The sequence below is a fragment of the Anabrus simplex genome, chromosome 1 (assembly GCF_040414725.1).
Source record: "Anabrus simplex isolate iqAnaSimp1 chromosome 1, ASM4041472v1, whole genome shotgun sequence".
Classification (NCBI taxonomy): domain Eukaryota; kingdom Metazoa; phylum Arthropoda; class Insecta; order Orthoptera; family Tettigoniidae; genus Anabrus; species Anabrus simplex.
In genome coordinates, this window is record NC_090265.1 from 1,208,866,191 (window position 1) to 1,208,889,524 (window position 23,334).

At 37.2% G+C, this 23,334-nt stretch overlaps 1 protein-coding gene across 1 annotated transcript in view; it reads right to left on the reverse strand.

Annotated features, from left to right (window-relative positions):
* Positions 1-1,165: 1,165 nt before the first annotated feature.
* Positions 1,166-23,334, reverse strand: part of LOC136877535 (uridine diphosphate glucose pyrophosphatase NUDT14) — a 104,766-nt gene continuing 82,597 nt past the window's right edge. Inside the window, exon 6 of the mRNA XM_067151660.2 lies at positions 1,166-1,849. Coding sequence (XP_067007761.2) covers positions 1,698-1,849 — 152 coding nt within the window. The 3' untranslated portion in view covers positions 1,166-1,697. The remainder of the gene's footprint in view (positions 1,850-23,334) is intronic.

The following is a 23,334-nucleotide window of genomic DNA, read 5'->3' on the forward strand; positions in this document are numbered from 1 at the left end:
AAGGATAAAGAAAGTTGAGTGCAGCGACAAGGCATAGCCTTTAATAAACAATGATGATCCATACTTTTGAATCTGATAGTAGTGCAGTTTTTACGAAGATGAAATACATCTTTCTGAAGTAATGGCAGAGGATGTCACAAGGAGAAGACAGTTTACTATCATTCTCCCTAATAGTGTAGAGAAGTGACCAATGAGTACAACTAGTCTATAATCTTTTGGGTGGTAACATTCCTCACCAGGTTTCAAAAGGATCACTCTGCTATTCTGCCATACATTGAGGATTTGGCATCTGTTTATGCAGATGTTGAAGAGTTATCAAATCTATTCCTTAGTCCTCAATTCAAAGTTCTTTATCTATTCTGCCCAGATATCATCTAGGCCTGCCAATTTTCCAAATTTTTCTCTTAAATAGATTTGTTTAATTCTATTATGTTGAATGGTGCTCTAAAGTCGTTCCTGTCCTCATGATCTTCTCTTTGTAGTTTAGGCATTCTAGCTTTGTGGGTTACATTCCTGGTCAAGAGTACCTGATGTGGGCTCTGGTTGGCAGTGATATTAGTCAGAATTCCCATTTGCCAGAATTCCCTTCTGTCTAGTGTAAGTGTTTATTGCATTTAGTTTAGTTTAGTAAGTAATGTTTTATTTTACCTGGCAAGTTTAAGGCCTTCAGGTTCTTCTTGCTCTATAATTGGTTTGATCATTGACAGACTGGTGTATGGTACTTCCGGAGAGGAAAATCAAGATATCTCTAATGTCAACAAATAAACATGGGGAACTATCCAATTTCTAGCTAACTAATATTTCTGTTATAAATTTACTGCTTATAGTTTTAACTATTAGGTTCACTAACATTTAAAATCCTGAACCTTCTTACATAGTCCCTCACTGTCAAAAATTTCACTTTCAGTACAGACTTAACTTATTTCTCACAAGCAATGAATATAAACCCAGTTCTGGTTTTGCAACCACACTGAAGGTTTCTTAAGGGAGTACATAAAAATCTGGAATATAATATCAGAACTTGTCATCCACATGACTGAGTGTTTGAAACAAGTTATCAGGTAAGAAAGGGGGGAAAAAAAGGATTTTTATGTTTCAAGGGAACTGGAGGTTAGTTTATAAATGAGGGGTTTCTCATTCCTCATGTCAAATATTGACCACTGAAATTATGGTAGAGTATAATTATTTTCATGCAGTGTCCATAAAGATTTCAATCTATGCATTTTTGTGGTGCATACTCCACTCACCACTATTACAATTCAATCTTTGATAAGCACTGCCAATCACAATTTAAAATAACCCTATACAATGGAGCATTTATAACAGTGATCATAAACATGAAGCTGAATAACAAGAACTTTTTCAACTGAAAAACTTGACAAACAAAGAAGAATATTACAAATAAAATAACATATATATAAACAGACAGAACACATTTCAATTTAAAAAATGAAATACACTCTAACAATCAAGGGAAAAAAAAACACACGTACCAACTCCTTCAACTTCACAAGTTGTTTTCTAGAGTCTTTTAAACTATCAATAATAAGGTAACAATCAGCTTCAACTTACAAATGCCTATCATATTTTCTCAGTTATGTGTGTCTGATCCAAACTATAACAAGCAGTGTAAGTAAGTGATATTGATATTGAATTCTGAAGCTTCTGTCCTGAACTTTTCTTCCTTCTTGTCTTCTTTATAGCACACTTTTGTTATGGAAAAACCACATTAAAGCAAATAAAAATCCACCAGGACTGTTGACATTGCCACTTTCTATGTATTTCTTGACCTCAGGTACAGTGAGTTCCACAACTTCAATGAACTCTCCTTCATGTTCATTCCCTCCACCTAAAATTATTCAAAAATATTAGTATTCATTAAACATGACATGAAAAGTAAATCATGACAAAAACCTTTTTGACAAGTTGCTTTTCAAAGACAGCTCAATCTCAGTTATAAATAATATATGAGGAATAGGCAAGTACTTACAACTTAGAATAATTCTCCAATTAAATTTTTATACTACCTTTAAAGTGAAATGAAATGGCGTATGGCTTTTAAGTGACGGGAGTGTCCAAGGACAAGTTCGGCTCGTCAGATGCAGATCTTTTGATTTAACGCCCGTAGGCGACCTGCATGTGGTGATGAGGATGAAATGATGATGAAGACAACACGTACACCCAGTTCCTGTGTCAGCGAAATTAACCAATTATGGTTACAATTCCCGAATCTACCTAGAATCGAACTCGGGACTTGGGACTCCTGTGACCAAAGGCCAGCACGCTAACCATTTAGCCATGGAGCCGGATACCTTTATAGTGAATACATTTTTTAACTTTCTTATGGATTATAGCGTCAGCCCCATGGGCTGGAGGTAGTGTGCCTGCCTTTCAGGCCCCAGGTTTGATTTCTACCAAGGTTAGGAATTTGTACCTGGACCTGAGGGTTGGTTCGAGATTTACTCAGCCTATGTGATTACAATTGAGGAGCTAGCTGATGGTGAGATGGTAACCCCAAGAATAACGACCAAGAGGATTTGTTGCACTGACCGTGCGTCACATCGTGATCTGCAGGTCTACAGGCTGAGCAGCGGTCGCTTGATAGCCCAAGCCCCATCAGGACTGTTGTACCATGGGAGGGGAAAAATGGATTATAGCAGATGCTACACTCAACCTTTTAGGGTATGTAAGTAAACATATGTTCTTCAATTCTGGCATTCACTACATAATCATAATAGTTAACAGAATATACCGGCTTTCCCTACTTTTATGGCGGTAAATGAATTACCTTGATGGAACGCCTTCAAATGTTTGCTGCACAGCTGTCCTCAGCAACTATAGTTCATAAGATTTAAAGCATATTAAGAATGTGGTGGTGGTGGTAGTGGTGTTTATTCAATTTTGAATTAATTACAATTTGCTTTACGTTGTACCAACACATATAGGTCTTATGGCAACGATGGGATAGGAAAGGGCTAGGAGTGGGAAGGAAGTGACCATGGCCTTATCTAAGGTACAGCCCCAGCATTTGCCTGGTGTGAAAGCGGGAAACCATCCTCAGGGCTGCTGACAGTAAGGTTTGAATCCTCTATCTCCCAAATGCAAGCTGACAGCAACATGACCCAAACAATGCAGCTACTTGCTCGGTTGATGTTTATTCTTTTAAGGGGGAATACAACTAGATAACTGTCCCCTCTTAATCCTAATAAGAAGACAAAACAATGACATCTGATTTAATTCTGTGAATTAAATACAGTAGAAGTCTGCTATAGCGAGTACAGGATATAACGAGAACCCCATTATAACATCAGATTTTTTCTATCCCTTCAAAATTCCTATATTAAAATGTGTATTATCCTTTAGTTACAGCGAGAGCCCTATCACTGAAGCATCTGTTATTACTAGAGCCTGGATCATATGTAATTATATATTCTGTTCCCATATATGTAGCTACAAGAAAAACTAAAATGTCGACAAATCACACTAAAAGGCTCATTATTCCAAGAGTTAAAGTTACATATTTTTACATATTTTGAAGCAAAAATATTTTGATAAAGGTTATATATTTTAAATATTTTGAAGGATATAGCGCATTTGAAAGAAAACTTTTTTTTTTTTCCACTAATTTTACATCGATAAAATTAGACACTTGAATAGTTTTAAAACCTGTACGTCTCTAACATCTAAAAATAATTTAATAATTTAAAGTGAAGTATTCTGTCAAAGAATCACATTCCTTAGCTCTGTTGACGGTGCAAGTCCTGGGTATCTCAAGCTGTGTCTATCAATCTTCCCTTGCAGAAAATTTGTCACATTGTTCTCCTCTTAGATTTAGTACCCCTTCTTTAGCAATCCCTTTGCCAGTCCTCGGTTTAATGTCAAAAAGCGCATTTTCTCTTTCTTCCTTTCTTTCTTTCTTTCTTTTTTCTTTCTTTCTTTCTTTCTTTCTTCTTCTTCTTCTTCTTCTTCTTCTTCTATTATTGCTCTTCTTCACTTCAGAAACATTTTTCTAATACACATATTTGTGTTTGATGAGATCAAATTTTTCTCTCTTAATAAGGACCTTCCTTGCTTGAGCAAGTCTAGAATTAAATATTTCTTTGCCGGGCAAATTGAAATACGTGCCAGTGGCGTCATGTGAAGTTGAAAGGTCTTGTTCTGTGTATAAGAACATCCTAACAGATAGAAGGCATTCAATGACCGCAGAAAATTTGGAAAACTATTAGTTATTAATTGTGCAAATGAAATGTAGAGACTACTACTACTACTACTACTACTACTACTACTACTACTACTACTACTACATGTTTTCATTCCTCCCCTGAAGGGGGAGGCAGGCCTCTTAGACGGCGACGGCGTCTCCAAGGCCAGGAGATTTGTTACGGTGAAGGAGATGTGTGGAGAAGGTGAGGGGGTGGGCGGCCGTGGCCTATACTACGAACTGTCCCGGCATTCGCCTTAGTGCAGGAGAATGGAAAACCACGGAAAACCATTCTCAGGACAGCCGACGGATGGGGCCAGGCGTGAAGTCCAGCACTGTGCCCCAGGCCCGTCTCCCGAATGCAGAAGCGTAGAGCCACGGCAGAGCCGTGGCCAACTTTCTAGAGGTTGAATAACATCTGCACTTTTAATTATTTTTTTTTCCTCTTCTGTGTACAAGAATACATCAAATAAAGCTTAGATATTAAGTTACATATTTTTTTATTTACTACATATTTAACTACATATTTTGTCAATTTTAGCTACTGTACATATTTATGTACATATTTTTCATTTTTATATTACATATAATCCGGGCTCTAGTTATTAAGAGTGATATTTATGCACCCAGCCATTATACTGCATGTGATCGATCATCTTTGGTATCATTTCCTCGCTATGTCCACTAGCGAGCTCTCTCGTCAACATTCGAAGGCGATGTCGGAGTCGATTATTAAAACCCGTCGACTGCTGTGCCGTACAGAAAAATGAAAATGAAAGGGAACATGTTTTCATAATAAATGCGTACATAACATATCCGATAGTAGTTGTTAACTCATTAAAATAAAGGCTGAAGTAAATAATCGCTTAATTTCAATGCTAAATACTGCAATTAAGTAAGAATGGGATACACCTCAAGATATGGCAGAGTGCATCATTTATTTCAGAGGTTAGTTTATATTTTCTCACATCTGGTTACATTTCGGAAAGGCTATTATCATATACATTTATAGCGAGAAGGTTATCATTTCTCTACGGATGCTTATATGTTTTTATGATACATATAGCATGGTTAAGTTAGGTTAGGTGACGCTGTTTGAATAAGAAAACTGAAACATTAGCCACAAAATGCGATTGATCATCTGTGGAACGGTACAGTTTTCTCACCATGTGCACTTGCCAGCTCTCTCGTCGACATTTGAAGGCGATGTTAGAGTCGATTAGTAATACCTGTCAAATGTTGTTCCGTAAAGAAAATCAGAAATGAAAGAGAACACATTTTCGAAATAAATGCGTAAATGAATTGGCCGATAGCAGGCACGTATTGGATGTTTGAGACATGAGCAAGTTCCCAATGACAACAGCACAAGTAAAACGATTATATAAGTAACCAAGAGTTGTGTCCAGGTCCGGGATGGAAGGTCAAGTTGGTTCGAAACGAAGAGTGGAGTCCAGCAAGGAAGTTGTGTTTCACCACTCCCCTTCATAATCATAATGGATGAAGTTTTAAAAGTGGTTTTAAAAGCAGTTAAAGAGAGGATCCAACAACTAATGCCCTGGGTTTTTTTTTCTGATGATGTAATGGTATGGGGTGAGATGGAAGCAGAAGTACAAGCTAGACTACATCTTTGGCATGAAGCGGTTGTACTCACAAAGATGCACCACACGCGATGCTGTCAATTGCGTACACTTTTATTTACAAACTAGCAAGATACCCGTGCTTCACTATGGTATTATAATGAAATTTATAATTGAATGCTTAACGTTTTATATATAATCCGCCGAAATTCGCTATCGAACTCGTTTTCTAAGAGAATCCACCAAAATTCGTGATCTGACTCGTTTTCTGAGAGTTATGGCAAAGTTCCTCCCATTTTTCAATCTTTCTTTCCAGCAATCGATTTCGTACTTCCCGGGCTAGGTCCAGGTATTCCACCCGGCCAGTTGGGTCCCTAAGGCCGCGTGCACACCGAGCGCGCTTCGCATAGTGTGTCGCGTGTAGCGTGAAATGCTATGCATAGCGCAAGGCGTGCTTGCTGTTCACACCGAAAACTCTACGCCGTGCTCTCAGCTTAGGTTGGTGCGAGGCGTTTTAGGGTGGTCACAAGCTAATGCCGTTATCCAAGTACACTAGAAACAGTTTACTGATGGATAACAGTTACCTAAAATTGAAAATTAGGAAAAAGAATCGAAAGTGGGTTCATGAATTTAATGAAGAACGAATTACTTTCAGAGAATTCTATCGTTTGCAGAGAGATGCAAGACTTTATCGCGATACATTTTATGATTACTTAAGAATGACAAAAAATACCTTTGACCTTCCAAACCCTGCAACTGAAATGTGGCGTCAAGTAGCAGAGAAGTATTGGGAGAAATTCAATTTTCCGAATTATCTAGGAGCACCGTGTAACAAACACGTGGAAATTAAATTTCTGACTAAATCACGCTCTTTATATAATAATTATAAATAGTATTTTGCAATATAGTTACAATTAACATACACAATTAATCATCGTAACAAAAGTGGAGTAAATGTGTGACAAATATATTTAATAAACAGAAATATTTACTTCCAAGCCCACTACTAGCCTGCAGAGTGATATTCTTCATGTTACCACCCTCTATTGGCAAAATTATAAGCCGATATGACGGAGTCTGGGAGATTCTATGCACTTTGTCACAAAGTGTCCAGCTACATGGCTAAATGGTTACCGCACTGGCCTTTGGTCACAGAGTCCCGGGTTCGATTCCCGGCAGAGTCGGGAATTGTAATCATAATTAGTAAATTGCATTGGTACGGGGGCTGGGTGTATGTGTGTATTTATAATCATTTCATCCTCATCATGATGCAGGTCATCTACGGGCGTCATTTCAAAAGACCTGCACCTGGCAAGCCGAACTTCTCCTCGGACACTTCCGACACTAAAATCCATACCCAATCTCATCCTGTCACAATGTTAAGCCCAGTAAAGTGTGACAGTAGAAGTAATATTACTGTGTATGTTTACTGTAGGAATGCGATACAACTGTTGTAGATACTTAAGTCCACTTATTTTGCAAAACAGTTACATTTGTATAGTTTTTGTGTCTTGGGTTCCATATTTCTTCTCTTTGAAACACTGCATGAATAATTTCTTCTTCCATAGCTTCAGAACCAGCTAGGTAACGCTAAGCAATTAACCAACACTGCGCGTTGTCTGGCGCTTCGCTTAGCTGTAAGGTAGGCGTTCAGCGTAGCAGAGCGCAGACGGTGTGAACACCTGGATTACGAACAAAGCACTGGTTATGCTTAGCGTGACGCTTAGCGTTGAGCAACACGCGACACACTATGCGAAGCGCGCTCGGTGTGCACGCGGCCTAAATCTTTGCCATCTTTTCCTATAAGCATTTTAATATGGATCAAATCCTTGAGGAGATCCGGCGTGGTGTCGTCTTGGGTGCCTTGGCGGTACTGAACCCGCGGCCTGACTGCAATCGTAGTCATTACCTGGCCAGGACCCGTTTCCAGTGTGGTCCGCACATTTTGACGATGGTCCAGAACATTATTATTATTAGGGTGGGTGATATTAGTTGAAATTAGATTATTATTATTATTATTATTATTATTATTATTGATGGTCTGGAACCCACAGCAAGATGCAAGACCGCTACTTGGCGGTAAATTGCACCCTCTGCCATTGTCATTGCTGACAATGTGACCAGCACAATCGTCGCGCGACAATTTCTGGCGACACGAATGATATACTTCCATGAATTATTGACCTTATTATAGAGGTGAACAATTACACGGTCAATATCATTCATATCGTTTATTTCAAATGTGTTTAAATTTTTATTTATATGCCAGGAGAATCTACTGTAATCTAACTTTATGTACTCCAAAGGAAAAGATGGTTCTTGAAAACGAACCCAGGAAAGATTAAAAATGATCAGTTTATGATCAGAATAAGTACATTATGAACAGTAAAATCAATTGGTCTCAACTCCTTTTTCATCCCACTGCAGTTAAGTTGATTCCCCACCCAAAAAAAAGAAGGTGTGTTTCCTTATGTTTAAGGGAGATTCCAAATACCAATGTTCACGTCTGTTACCTTCAGTTCTGAGATATAAGTATCCCCATAAAAAGAATTCACTTTTTTTTCACTTCCTATTCACACTCCCCCTCCCCTAAGTGAATTTCCTGTTAAAAATACTTGTCTCTTTAATAGTGAAGGATCTTCTAAATACAAATTATCTTGACTCTAACATCTTCAGTTTTTAAGATATGTGTCCACATAAAAGGAATTCACCCCTGCCCCCCAAAATTATTTAAGCCCAAAAATGCTTTTTCTTTGTTTTTAAAGGAGATCCAAATATCAATTTTTACATCTGTAACAACTTTACTTTTTGTTAGATGTAAGTATCCTCATACAATTAATTCAATTAATTTTCAATTTTTCACCCCCCTCTCCCCCCCCCCCGCTTCATTGGATTTTCCGAGAATACGTGTTTGTTTAATTTTAAAGCAGATTCCAAATACCAATTTTCACATCTGCAAAATCTTTCGTTTTTGAGATAGTATCCTCATACTGTAACGGTTCAAATCCCGTTACAAGATGATATCTGTATTTTTATTATTGTATGATTTTATCTGTATTTTATTATTATTATTATTATTATTATTATTATTATTATTATTATTATTATTATGTCAGTATTATTATTATTTTATCTGTGATATTGTTACTATTATTGTAATTATCCGTTTTATTCAATTCGATTTTGCAATTGCCTGTTGCTTGCAAGATTGTACTTAGATGTATGCATATATACGTATGTGTAGAGTAACACTCAATACCTGTACAGTGAGAATTGTTGTATATATCAGAGATTGGGTGTGACGTTGGGACATTGTGCAAGATTAGTGGCGATTCTGCCAAGTCATCGCCAAGCCATGGCTACGGCATTGTATTGATTTAGATATGCGCTCACGGAGTCAGCCGCCTCCGGGCTATTTCACCACTGTCTGTAATATCTGTCGCGTAGGTGGGAGTATGTCATTGTTATTTCTGGAGATTACGTAGTTGTGTCAACCAACGTCTATATAAGGTGGGTGCATATTGTAGCGTCAGTCATTAGTTATACGGATGCAGTACAGTGAAGAAGTCTACTAGATCAAGAGGCCTTAGTTGGTCAGTCAACCAGTGTGAACGAGAGATGGTGAAGACTCAGTGAGCCATTAATTATTGGTCATTGAGAGAGTGAGACCAAATGGTTGGTCCGTCACTTAGTGGAAGACACGGACGCAAGGGCTTACCATGAAGTCAGAGAGGGCAACCCAGGACCTACCAAGAGGTAATACCATATTGACTTACAAAGAAGTCAGATGATATGGAGAAGAAGCAGTCACAAGGATGTATCACCAAGTTAGGCGTGACACATCTACAGTAAACACCAGATCAAAGGAATACGTCGTAATTACACTAAAAGTGTTGAAGGTACAGTCAAGTGAATCAGTGAGGGAAATATTTCGTATAAATTGTTAAATGTCCGGTCAAGAAGAATTCAAATTCATGCCTAGTTTCTTTCAGTTGCAATGTCATAATTTCATATTCTCATCTGTTTTATCGCTACAAGACTCACTATTTTTTGATATATTATTTAAAGAATATATATTGTTCTATCAAACGAATTCATAGTTTCATTTCATTGACAGTAAAATATCTTAACCTCAAAATTAATGGGGAAACCGAACGCCAATCTCCTTTTCCCAGAACTTGTATGGTATGTTGTCAAAAGTAAGCTTATTACCCCACACCCTAGAGATAGTCAAGAGCCTCATTCTATTATTGCTGTACTGAGTGACAGCTGGCGCCCTTCAAATAACGTATGTGTAAGTAAGCAGGTAACAAGTAAGTGTGAGTACAAGGTTCGACGAGTGTTTATTTTATTTAATGAATGTTAATTTTCAGATTTTCCATTTTAAATGCAGATATTTCAGATTTTTCAAGTTAAATGCAGTTTTATATGTTTGTAAAATTAGTCAGCGAGTTAGGAAAGTCTCAATGTGGCGCCCAACGTGGGGCACGAATAAATTCAGAATTTGGTCTGAATGACAGCATATCATAGGTTTATTTTGGGAGAGTGTGCGCATTTAAGCCAACGGAATCATTATCGGTAAAATTCAGGATTGTAATTTTGTGATATATATTTGTATTTTGGGGATATGTCAAGGGATTTGAAGAGGGAAATTAATTTGAGATCGCGTACTATCACTAGTGAACCAAAGATGGACAAAGAAGACAATAACAAGTCATGTGACGACGAGGTCATTGCTTCTGCGGACATCCAAGGTGAAATTCAGAGTAAGGAACAGGTGAATACGATAGAAGCTTCTGAGGTAATTCAGAAAAATGCAGAAATTGAGATGCACACTGAAACTCAAAAGGAAATCGCGGGGGGGAATGAACCAAGATTTTTTTAATTTGCTGATGGCCAGAATGACCGAGCTCAGTGAAAAAGGTAATGAAAATTGTAATAAACAGATTAACTCTCTAAGTAGTAAAATGGAACAAATAATTAGTAGTAACAAAAATAGTAAAAAAGAGATAAGTAATAAAATGGAACAAATGATTGGTATTAGTAATGAAAATAATAAGAAACAAATGGAAGAATTAATTGGCAGTAATAAAGAAAATTTTAATGTGACCAATGAGAAAATAGATGCTTTAAGTGAATCACTAAATTATAAAATAGATACTAAGATAGTAGAGGTAACTAGTCAAATATCTACGTTAGAAAATAAGTTAAATAAAGAGTGTGTTGACCTTAGAGGAGAAATGGAGTCGAGTCGGAGCGATCTTCATACTCAAATTGAGCATGTCAAAGGAACTTGTACAGAGAATATCAAAGAGTTAAGTAATAAGATTTCTAGTAATCGGGAAGAAATTCACGAGATTGTAGACAAAAGACTAGACAAGATCCATAAAGCAGTGGGGCAAGATATGAGGGAATGTGTCAGTAAGGTAGAAACGTTTGAAAAAGAGCTTGGGCAGGTCAGAGAACTAAAGAATAAACAAGAAACTTTGTCGCAGAAGGTTACAGAGAAAGAGGAAAAATTACAGGAAGAATTGAGAATAATGAAAGAGAATGCGGAGAAAGTGGCGGAAGAAAAAGTTTTGAATTGCCAGAGGGTACTACGGCAAGAAATGAGAGAAGGTCAGATTACAAGAGAAATAGTAGTAACGAGTGGTTTATACAATAGGGACCAAGATTTGCCTAAGTTTACTGGAAAACAATTTAATCCTATGGAATTTCTAACATTAGTTGAGAAAAGATTTGCAAATAAGTTGAGGGATAATATGATCGAATGGGAATACGTGTTAGAGATCTTGTCTAGTTCCTTCATCGGTGAAAGTAAAACCTGGTTTCAAGTGTACCGTAATAATATGTCTAATTTGGAAGAATTTAAAGAGAAGTTTATTAATAAGTTTTGGGATGAGAATGTCCAGGGTCGTGAAAGAGAACGGATTATGTTTGGTAAATATAGACAACAGGAGGGGGTGTCTATGACAGAATACTTTCTGGCACACGTGCTTATCTGGAAAAATCTTAATAGTATTGGTTCAGAAGTCGATATCGTAAGGATTATGTTAAAACATTATTCTGATAGGATTAGGGAAGCTGCGTGTATGCAGAAAGTCAGTACTATCAAAGAAATGGAGGTATTGCTAGATAGTTTTGAGGCTCTGAATAGTAGCATAGGTGGTAATCGACCACAAAGTAGAAATGTAGAGGGAGCGGGAAACAGGTCAGATAATTATCAGAGGAGAGTAAACAATTATGATCAGACGAGGGCTAATAGGAATTTTAATAGTGATAGAGGTCAGCAGAGTTACCCGAGACAATCCGACAATGGGAGGCGTGGGGATTTGAGTCATAGAGATGAAAATAGGCCTAACACGAGTGTTATTCAGGATCCATCATTGAGCCAGCGCACTTTAAACTCTCAGCGGACTGCATAAACAGGTCACGTGAACAGTCCGAAGGTAAAAGTTGTCAAAAACAGGTAGGTAGTGTAGATAATTGTGTAGTAAAAGTAGATTTAAGAGAACAACGTGATTGTGACCTAAGTAGTGATAAGTCAAATGTTTTAAGTGATGACGTAGTCATAGATAATAAAGTAAGAAATAGTAGTATTAATCTAGATATAAGGAGTGATCTATTAAGTGATATAAGTAGTTATAATACTGAGGATATAAGTAGTGAGGTAGTGACTCCGACGATAGAAATTATTATATGGAGAAGAAAAGTGAAGGTATTATTAGACTCTGGTAGTGAAAGGTCATGTATTAGCTCCAAGCTTTACGAGGAAATTCTGAAAGAAAGTCAGAATATAACAGAGATTCCTGTGAGGCAAACCTTCATTATAACAGCGGTGGGTAGCAAGTCACAGAGAGTAAATAAAATGATAGCGGTACCTATTACGATTGAAAATGAATGTAACTTTCAACCATGCCTTGTTGTGCCAAATCTGGTGTATTCAGTTATTTTAGGAGCTGACTGGCTTACAAATCATGGAGCTAGATTAGACTTTGATTCGGGTAGTGTGTGTTTGTCCTGGGGGAAAACTAGCAAACAAGTATGTGTGAATTATGAAGGGTCTGAGGTAAGTGTTGATAACGTGTGTTCTGGTAAAGGTATTAGGGAGGTGAGTGAAGGTGTTCCTAGTGAGAGGAGATGCTTTGACGTGTGTCACTTGTGTATACGACAGGATCCAAGGGATAGTCTGTATGAGACAGTGGCGAGAAGTAATTTGAGTGAATTACAGGAGGAGCAGTTGTGTTCGATGTTAGGTGAGCATCGAGATGTATTTAGTGATAAGCCAGGAAGAACACATGTATATGAACACAAGTTTGTTGTACATGACCATTCATCATTCGTAGGACCCAAGTACCCCATTCCACTTAAATATGCTAGTGCTGTCGAAGAACAGATAAACATTATGCTGGATTACGGAATAATTGAACCATCTTGTAGCCATAGTATTAATCCTTTAATTATCGTTGCCAAGAAGGATGGGTCAGTCAGGCTGTGTATTGACGCCAGGCTTATGAATCAGAGGATTGAGGCAGACCAACAGAGGCCTGAAACAGTGGAAGAACTCATTCAGCGTTTTGAAGGAAAAACATGGTTTTCCATCATGGATTTGTCTTCTTCATTTTGGCAAATTCCCCTCAGAAGAGAGGACAGACCTCTCACAGCTTTCGCATATAAGAATTGTTTGTATCAATTTGCTAGAGTCCCTTTTGGTACGAAAACCTCTTCCGCAGCGTTGATTCGTGCTATGTCTAGAGTTTTAGGTCAGGATACAGGGGATTTTGTTACAATGTATATTGATGACGTAGTAATAGCATCTCACACTTTTGAAGAACATATGGAACATTTGAACATAGTCTTACAGAAAGTCAGAGAGGGAGGCTTCACATTAAAACTGGATAAGTCAACATTTTGCACACAACAGATTACATTTTTGGGGCACACTGTATCTGCACAGGGGGTAAAACCAGAACAAATGAGATTAGAGAAGATTAACAACACGAGCACTCCGCGTAATAGTAAACAGTTAAAATCATTTTCAGGGGTTTGTAATTATTTTAGACGTTTTGTCATCCAATATGCAGCGTTGTTGGAGCCATTCAGAGGCTTATTGAAAGGTGGAGCTAAATGGAAGTGGACGGCTGAACATGATGAGGCATTTCTTAGGCTGAAGAAAGGTTTCAATGATGCCGTTATGTTAAAATACCCTATGCCTGATCGCGAGTTCGTACTCATGACCGATGCGTCAGAAAAGGGTATTTCCGGATGTTTGTGTCAGAGGGATGACGAAGGAAATTTGGGTATTGTCTCTTTGGCGAGTCGGGGACTCAGCTTGACTGAAAAAAGGTATACCATCACGGAAATTGAGTTCTTGGCTATTATCTATTCATTAAGCAAATTTAGGATGTATGTATTAGGGAATAAGTTTGAGATATGGACAGATCATCAGGCATTAGTATTTATTAAAACATGTAAGTTAACAAGTAATAGAATGACAAGGTGGATTTTAGCTATCAGTGAATATGACTTCACTATTAGACATATTAAAGGTAAAGATAATGTCTTAGCCGATTTCCTCAGTAGGAAGTTATCAGGCAATACCGAGTCAAAGTATGTAGATATACGAGAAGGAATACTGGTATGTGTGGGTAATGTGACGGACAACATGACAGAACGAGATCGATTACGTCATCTCATGGTGGAACAGGAGAGGGACGATGAGATGAATGTTATCCTTACCTGGTTAAGAGATAAGGAGGCAGATGTTCTTGTGAAGAAAGGTAAACATGAATACAAACTAAGTAGTGGTTTCCTGTCAAGGAAGTGTCATTCTGGGGAATTTAAAGTGTGTGTACCAAAGGCATTACAGGAAGACATGATTTGGTATTATCACAAAGAACTCGGTCATTTTGGGGCAAACAAGGTTCTTTATGCTATTCAAGGGAATTTTGTGTGGAAGAATATGGGAAGGAGTATTAGGAAATTACTTGCGACCTGTGATCTATGTCAACGTAGTAAGCATCCTAACAGGACGTTAGAGGGTCCACGGCAAGCAGTCATTGTAGACAAGCCAGGCCAACTTATATGCGTAGATCTGTTCGGGCAACTAGTAAAATCTCGGTATGGATACCGGTATGTGTTCGTTTTGATTGATGCCTTCAGCAAATATGTCAAAATGTATCCCCTGAGAAAAGCTACGGGAAGGGGTTGCCTAAAGCAGGTTATTGACAGATATATTCCTGAGTTTGGATGTCCACTCAGAATATTATCAGATCACGGCAGTCAGTTCAGTTCAAAGATATGGACTACCAAGTTGAATGAACTGGGTGTTAAGGCCATACATTTGTCTATTCGATACCCACAAGGTAATATGGTCGAGCGGGTCATGAGAGAGATCGGGAGAATATTCAGAGCATACGTACATGATACGCACAGTTCGTGGTTCTCACGACTGGGTGATGTAGAACGATGGTGTAACACTACGTTACACGAGTCTACGGGATGTACGCCGTATGAAATTCATTTTGGTAGGAAGCCAACCGATCATATTGCAAGTATGCTAGGCTTAGACTTGGGAGAGGGAAAATCTAAGGATTATTATATCCAGCTGGCTAGGGAAAATTTAATCAAAGCAGGCAATAAACGCATTCGCCAGCAGAAAAGGGCAAAATTGGACGAATTCAGTTTGGGTGACAAGGTGCTACTCAGAGTTCTATTCCCATCATCTGCAGAGGCGGGAAATATGTCTAAATTCTTTCTTTTGTATCAGGGGTATTTCACTATTGTGAGCCGTATCGGGGAGTGTGCATATTCCTTAAAAGATCAGGAAGGGAAGATTGTCGGTACTTACAACATTAAGAACTTAAAGAAGTAATTCACGTGAGATTTGTTGAAATAAGAGTAAGATGATTAAATTTTGTGAGAAAGTGGCAAAATAAAACTAACATCTGCGAATTTGCGTGTGAACCAAGTGTCGTATTGGTGTATTGGAAGAATAAGTGCTACATTGTCATGTACTGTGTGAAAAAAACAACAACGGAGAACAGGACATTGGACAGTTATCTGCGATAACAATATGCGAGAAAAGTTCTCATATAAGTGAATTTTTACAAAATATTTTGATATGTTAAAAAAAAGGAGAAGAATGTTGTATATTGATTGAAAATTATTTGTGTGTGTTAAATTAAGGGCTATGCTCTTGTGAATAGTATGAGAATGGGACACTGGACAGTTATCTGCGATGACAATGTGCGAGGAAAATTCTCATATATGTGATGTATTATAAAATGTATGGATGCTGAAAAAGAAAATTATTGTTGTATACTCATTTAAAGTGTTTATATGTGTCAGTGTTATATATATATAATTTTGTTCATAAATCAATCGATTCTTTGTTCTTCGATTTATTTATGAGGGATGCGAATTGTAACGGTTCAAATCCCGTTACAAGATGATATCTGTATTTTTATTATTGTATGATTTTATCTGTATTTTATTATTATTATTATTATTATTATTATTATTATTATTATTATTATTATTATTATTATTATTATTATGTCAGTATTATTATTATTTTATCTGTGATATTGTTACTATTATTGTAATTATCCGTTTTATTCAATTCGATTTTGCAATTGCCTGTTGCTTGCAAGATTGTACTTAGATGTATGCATATATACGTATGTGTAGAGTAACACTCAATACCTGTACAGTGAGAATTGTTGTATATATCAGAGATTGGGTGTGACGTTGGGACATTGTGCAAGATTAGTGGCGATTCTGCCAAGTCATCGCCAAGCCATGGCTACGGCATTGTATTGATTTAGATATGCGCTCACGGAGTCAGCCGCCTCCGGGCTATTTCACCACTGTCTGTAATATCTGTCGCGTAGGTGGGAGTATGTCATTGTTATTTCTGGAGATTACGTAGTTGTGTCAACCAACGTCTATATAAGGTGGGTGCATATTGTAGCGTCAGTCATTAGTTATACGGATGCAGTACAGTGAAGAAGTCTACTAGATCAAGAGGCCTTAGTTGGTCAGCCAACCAGTGTGAACGAGAGATGGTGAAGACTCAGTGAGCCATTAATTATTGGTCATTGAGAGAGTGAGACCAAATGGTTGGTCCGTCACTTAGTGGAAGACACGGACGCAAGGGCTTACCATGAAGTCAGAGAGGGCAACCCAGGACCTACCAAGAGGTAATACCATATTGACTTACAAAGAAGTCAGATGATATGGAGAAGAAGCAGTCACAAGGATGTATCACCAAGTTAGGCGTGACACATCTACAGTAAACACCAGATCAAAGGAATACGTCGTAATTACACTAAAAGTGTTGAAGGTACAGTCAAGTGAATCAGTGAGGGAAATATTTCGTATAAATTGTTAAATGTCCGGTCAAGAAGAATTCAAATTCATGCCTAGTTTCTTTCAGTTGCAATGTCATAATTTCATATTCTCATCTGTTTTATCGCTACAAGACTCACTATTTTTTGATATATTATTTAAAGAATATATATTGTTCTATCAAACGAATTCATAGTTTCATTTCATTGACAGTAAAATATCTTAACCTCAAAATTAATGGGGAAACCGAACGCCAATCTCCTTTTCCCAGAACTTGTATGGTATGTTGTCAAAAGTAAGCTTATTACCCCACACCCTAGAGATAGTCAAGAGCCTCATTCTATTATTGCTGTACTGAGTGACAGCTGGCGCCCTTCAAATAACGTATGTGTAAGTAAGCAGGTAACAAGTAAGTGTGAGTACAAGGTTCGACGAGTGTGTATTTTATTTAATGAATGTTAATTTTCAGATTTTCCATTTTAAATGCAGATATTTCAGATTTTTCAAGTTAAATGCAGTTTTATATGTTTGTAAAATTAGTCAGCGAGTTAGGAAAGTCTCAATACAAATAATTCAACTAATTTTTCAATTTCTCTCCCCTCTTTAGGTGGATTTCCGAAAACAAACAATACGTATTCCTTTATTTTTAAAGGAAATTCCAAATACCAAATTTCACGTCTGTAACATCTTCAGCTTTTGAGATATCAGTATCCTAATTAAAAGAATTGAACCCTATTTTCAGTCCCTTTTACCCCTCCACCCAAGTGGTTTTTCAGAAAACAAAAAATACATGTTTCCTTATTTTCAATAGAGATAATACTACTTTTCACTTCGGTAACATGTTATGTTTTTGAGATATACTGTAGAAATGCTCATTTTAAAATTTCACCCCCTTTCTAGTTCCCCTTGAGTGGAGTTTCTAAAAACAAATCACCTATGTTTCTTTACTTTTACAGGAGATTCCAAAAACCAATTTTTATGTCTGTAGCGTTTTACGTTTCTGAGATATACTGTAGATATAGTCTTTCTAAAAATTCACCCCAATTTGTCACTCCTGTTTAACCCTCATTAATTAGATTTTCCAAAAAAACAAAAAAATATGTATCTTTATTTTCAAAGGAGGTCCCAAATACCAATTTTCAGGTCTGTAATATCTTCTGTTTCTGAAATATAAGTATCCACATTTAAAGCATTCAACCCATTTTCACCCCTCCTATTGGGATTTTCCAAAAACAAAAAAATATGTGTTTCTTTATTTTTAAAGGAGATTCTAAATACCAATTTTTACATTTGTACACTTTTCAACCCCCCAAAATTGGATTTTCCAAAAACAAAAAAAATTTGTGTGTCTTTATTTTTAAGGAGATCCCAAATACCAATTTTCAGGTCTGTAATATCTTCAGTTTCTGAGATATAAGTATCCTCATTTAAGGCACTCAACCCCTTTTTCACCCTTTTCCACCCTTCCTATTGGGATTTTCTAAAAACAAAAAAATACATGTTCCTTTATTTTTAAAGGAGATTCTAAATACCAATTTTTACATCTATAAACTTTAAAAGTTTTGAGATATAGATACAATCATTTTAAAAATTCACCCCCCCCCCCATTAATTGGATTTTCCAAAAACAAAAAATACATGTTTCTTTATTCTTAAAGGAGATCCCAAACACCAATTTTCAGGTCTGTAATATCTTCGGTTTCTGAGATATGTGTCCTTGTTAAAGGCATTCAACCCATTTTTCACCCCTTTTCACCCCTTTTCACCCCTCCTATTGGGATTTTCCAAAAACAAAACAAAAATATGTGTTTCTTTACTTTTAATGAAGATTCTAAATACCAATTTTTACAACTGTAAACTTTCAAAGTTTTGAGATATAGATGCACTCATTTTAAAAATTCACCCCCCTTTTCACCCTCCCATTAATTCCATTATCCACAAACAAAAAAAATATGTGTTTCTTTATTTTTAAAAGAGATCAAAAGTACCAATTTTCAGGTCTGTAATATCTTCAGCTTTTGAGATATACTGTAAGTACCGGTACCCTGATTAAAGGCATTCAACCCTTTTTTTTAACCCTTTTTCACCCCTCCCATTGGGATTTTCCGAAAACAAAAAATACATGTTTCCTTGTTTTTAAAGAAGATTCTAAATACTAATGTTTACATCTGTAAACTTTTAAAGTTTTGAGATATAGATACACTCATTTTAAACTTTCACCCCCCTTTTCACCCCCTTAGCAATGGAATATCCAAAAATCCTTTCTTATCGAGCACCTACATCTTAATATGAATGTATCCCCAAAATTTCATTTCTTTATGTCCAGTAGTTTTGGCTCGGCGATGATGAATCAGTCAGTCAGTCAGTCAGTCAGGACAAGTTATTTTATATATAGAGATTATATATATATAAATTATACACACACATCAATAAACCACCATTCTGAACACAACACTTCTAAGAAGCAGAAGACGAAGAAAAAGACTGGTACATTAGCATGTCAACCGATTACCAACTCAACAAAATCACAATATGAGTTCACCCACTCGGTTAATGACTTCCAATACAAGTCTCACTAACAACTCAACTCCAACTCCCAAGACTGCCCCTTTACATACATTGCCTGGCATGGCTTCTAGAAAAGTATGACACAGCATGTTTTCTAGTAATTTCTAGAGTCTCCAATAATCTATTTACAATGAATGGAATTTTATATACAACTCTAGTGACATGATGCATTATTCTGGACTATTACAGTGCATTGCACAACATTACACTGAATTTATACATCATATTTACAGGTAATAATAAATTATATACTATTAATTACGTGTTCTTACATTAAATAAACTCATATTAATACACATACAGCAGACATGTCATGACATAATCTCACATGTTTGTTTACGACCACAATTTATACCAAATAAATGAAAATGTAAATCCACAGCCTGTTTCCAGTCATTTAACTGGGTCAGGAATGGAAGAATGAAGCCCCCTTCTAGCAGCGAGAATGGGAATTGTGTTGGCTGCCGAAGCCTGACATGATGCATTATTCTGGACTATTACAGTGCATTGCACAACATTACACTGAATTTATACATCATATTTACAGGTAATAATAAATTATATACTATTAATTACGTGTTCTTACATTAAATAAACTCATATTAATACACATACAGCAGACATGTCATGACATAATCTCACATGTTTGTTTACGACCACAATTTATACCAAATAAATGAAAATGTAAATCCACAGCCTGTTTCCAGTCATTTAACTGGGTCAGGAATGGAAGAATGAAGCCCCCTTCTAGCAGCGAGAATGGGAATTGTGTTGGCTGCCGAAGCCTGTCGCACTCCTCTGGGCCAATGATTAATGAATGACTAATGAAATGAAATGATACTGGAGAGTGTTGCTGGAATGAAAGATGACAGGGAAAACTGGAGTACCCAGAGAAAATCCTGTCCCACCTCCACTTTGTCCAACACAAATCTCACATGGAGTGACCGGGATTTGAACCACAGAACCCAGCAGTGAGAGGTCGGCGCGTGCTGCCTGAGCCACAGACACGCAGTTGAAGTTTTAGGCTAGCCGTACGAATTTGTGCCATTCCATTCAAAAATATGGAGTTAGTATCATTATCTCAGTTATTAATTACCCCATGAGAATACATAGCACATTATTGTACAAGCCCCTGGGTATTATATATGAATATGAAAACAGAATGCCGATATCTCTAATGGTTTAGACGTTATTTCCGTGGAACATCTTAGGTGAATAACCCTGTATAGGTCATAGGTCACAGCATGTTACAGATTCTGATTTGTGATATTCACAATATTGTTGTGGGTCAATACCAATAGTATGTATCTTTCAAATAATTTGGCTTTCATTCAGAATTTAGGATCCTCGTGGTCACACTCAATCTGTGAACTGCCGGGCTGAGTGGCTCAGACGGTTAAGGCGCTGGCCTTCTAACCCCAACTTGGCAGGTTCGATCCTGGCTCAGTCCGGTGGTATTTGAAGGTGCTCAAATACGACAGCCCCGTGTCGGTAGATTTACTGGCACGTTAAAGAACTCCTGCGGGACTAAATTCCGGCACCTCGGCATCTCCGAAGACCTTAAAAAGTAGTTAGTGGGACGTAAAGCAAATAACATTATTATTATTATTAATTTGTGAACTGCTGTCATCTTGGAAAAAAAATATATATTTTGATATGTCCAGAGTATTTCTCTAAAGGCAATGAAATTATTTATATTAGGCAATCAATCAATCAATCAATCAATCAATCAATCAATACTGATCTGCATTTAGGGCAGTCGCCCAGGTGGCAGATTCCCTATCTGTTGCTTTCCTAGCCTTTTCCTAAATGATTTCAAAGAAATTGTAAATTTATTGAACATTAGGATGCATTAATTACTTTTTTTTTAATTTCAAGGATGTTAAAGTGATCAATATTTGCTGGAAGTCAAAGTGGGGAGCCCATTCATTTCTAACTTGGTGTCCTGAGGCTGGATACGCCCTATTATAGACCCTCAGAGAGCTCCAAGTTTGTGACAGGCCTAGAAACCAAACATATGCAGCTATTATGCTAACTTGTAAAGCATGGCAGTGGAAAATGTAAAACAAGTCTTGGTCCAAAGTAAAGCAAAGCTACAATATTTTAGCATTATTTTTAATTGATAATAATGTTATTTGTTTTACATCCCACTAACTACATTTTTATGGTTTTTGGAGGCGCATCTTTAACTGAATCATCACAAACCGTTCGACTTACTGCTGACCATCGCAACTCCATGAACTATGTGTCGCCATCCCGAACAGTAACCAGCTTGTCTTAAAGCCTGCTGAACAGGTAAACCGGTTATCTTCTTTTATCCACCTGCTTGCTATTCTCCCTCTTGATCTCCTGCCCTCAATCTTCCCTTCGATAATGAATTTTTCTAGGTCTTCTCCATTTCTTCTCACAATATGTCCAAAGAGCTGGAGGAAGAAAGGTGCCTGAAGATATTAAGTTCTTTGATAAGAGACGCATTAATTCTTTTCTTAGTCCATTTTATGTGTAGCATTCTGCTTGAATGCATCAATATGCAGCTTGTCTCTGGCCTTGAGAGTTGGTTTTGCAATCGTATAAGAAAACTGAAACAACAGATGGGGAATCTGCCACCTGGGCGACTGCCCTAAATGCAGATCAGTAGTGATTGATTGATTGATTGATTGATTGATTGATTGATTGATTGATTGATTGATTGATTGATTGATTGATTGATTGATTGATTGATTGATTGATTGATTGATTAAAACAAGGCAGATCTTCGTAATGCTAGTGATCGTCTTGTTCTGCCAGATCTTGGTGAGCTTCTCAATAGCCACTCGTTCTAGCGTGATCCGTTATCTCATATTCACAACTTCCCAAGTCACAGACGTTTGACCCAATATAGACAAAAGAATCCACCACCTTAATCAACCTACGAGTTGGACCTGTGCTCCTCAATCAGTTATCATAAGTTTGAACTTGCTGAGATTGATGTCTAATCCATATGATAGACTAACATCTTTTATATTTGTCAGTAGGTCAGCAAGCTCATCTTCGCTGCTGGCTACAAGCACAAAGTCATCAGCAAATCTGAAATTATTAATAGTTCTCGACCAAATGAAATGCCTCTAGTCCGTCCGTCCGTCCATCCATCCATCCATCCATCCATCCATCCATCCATCCAGAGTTTTCCTAATGACATACTTGGTATAGACATTGTATAGTTGAGGGGGTGTTAGGACACAACTATGTCTACCACCTTTAGATACAGTGAAGAATTTGGAGGTGCCAGCATTTGTTTTGACAGCTGCTATGTGATTGTTTTATAGACCTCTGATCAGTGGTATCAAGTGTGATGGGACAACAATCTCTATAAGCACCTACCACAACTTTTCCCAGCCAGCACAGTCAAAGGCTTTCCTATAGTCAGGGAAGAAGATGAAAACGGGGCACAGAACTTATGCAATTTCTCAATTATTTGTCTTATGCTCTAAGGATATGCTGTTAAGTTCCTTTACTTTCAACAAAACCTGCCGAATTCAAATGCTGGTTCAAGATGTACAGGAAGATTTTGCTTGTGTGGGATATGAGTCTAATAGTTCAGTAGTTAGAGCCGGGTGAGTGGCTCAGATGGTTGAGGCATTGGCTTTCTGACCTCAAC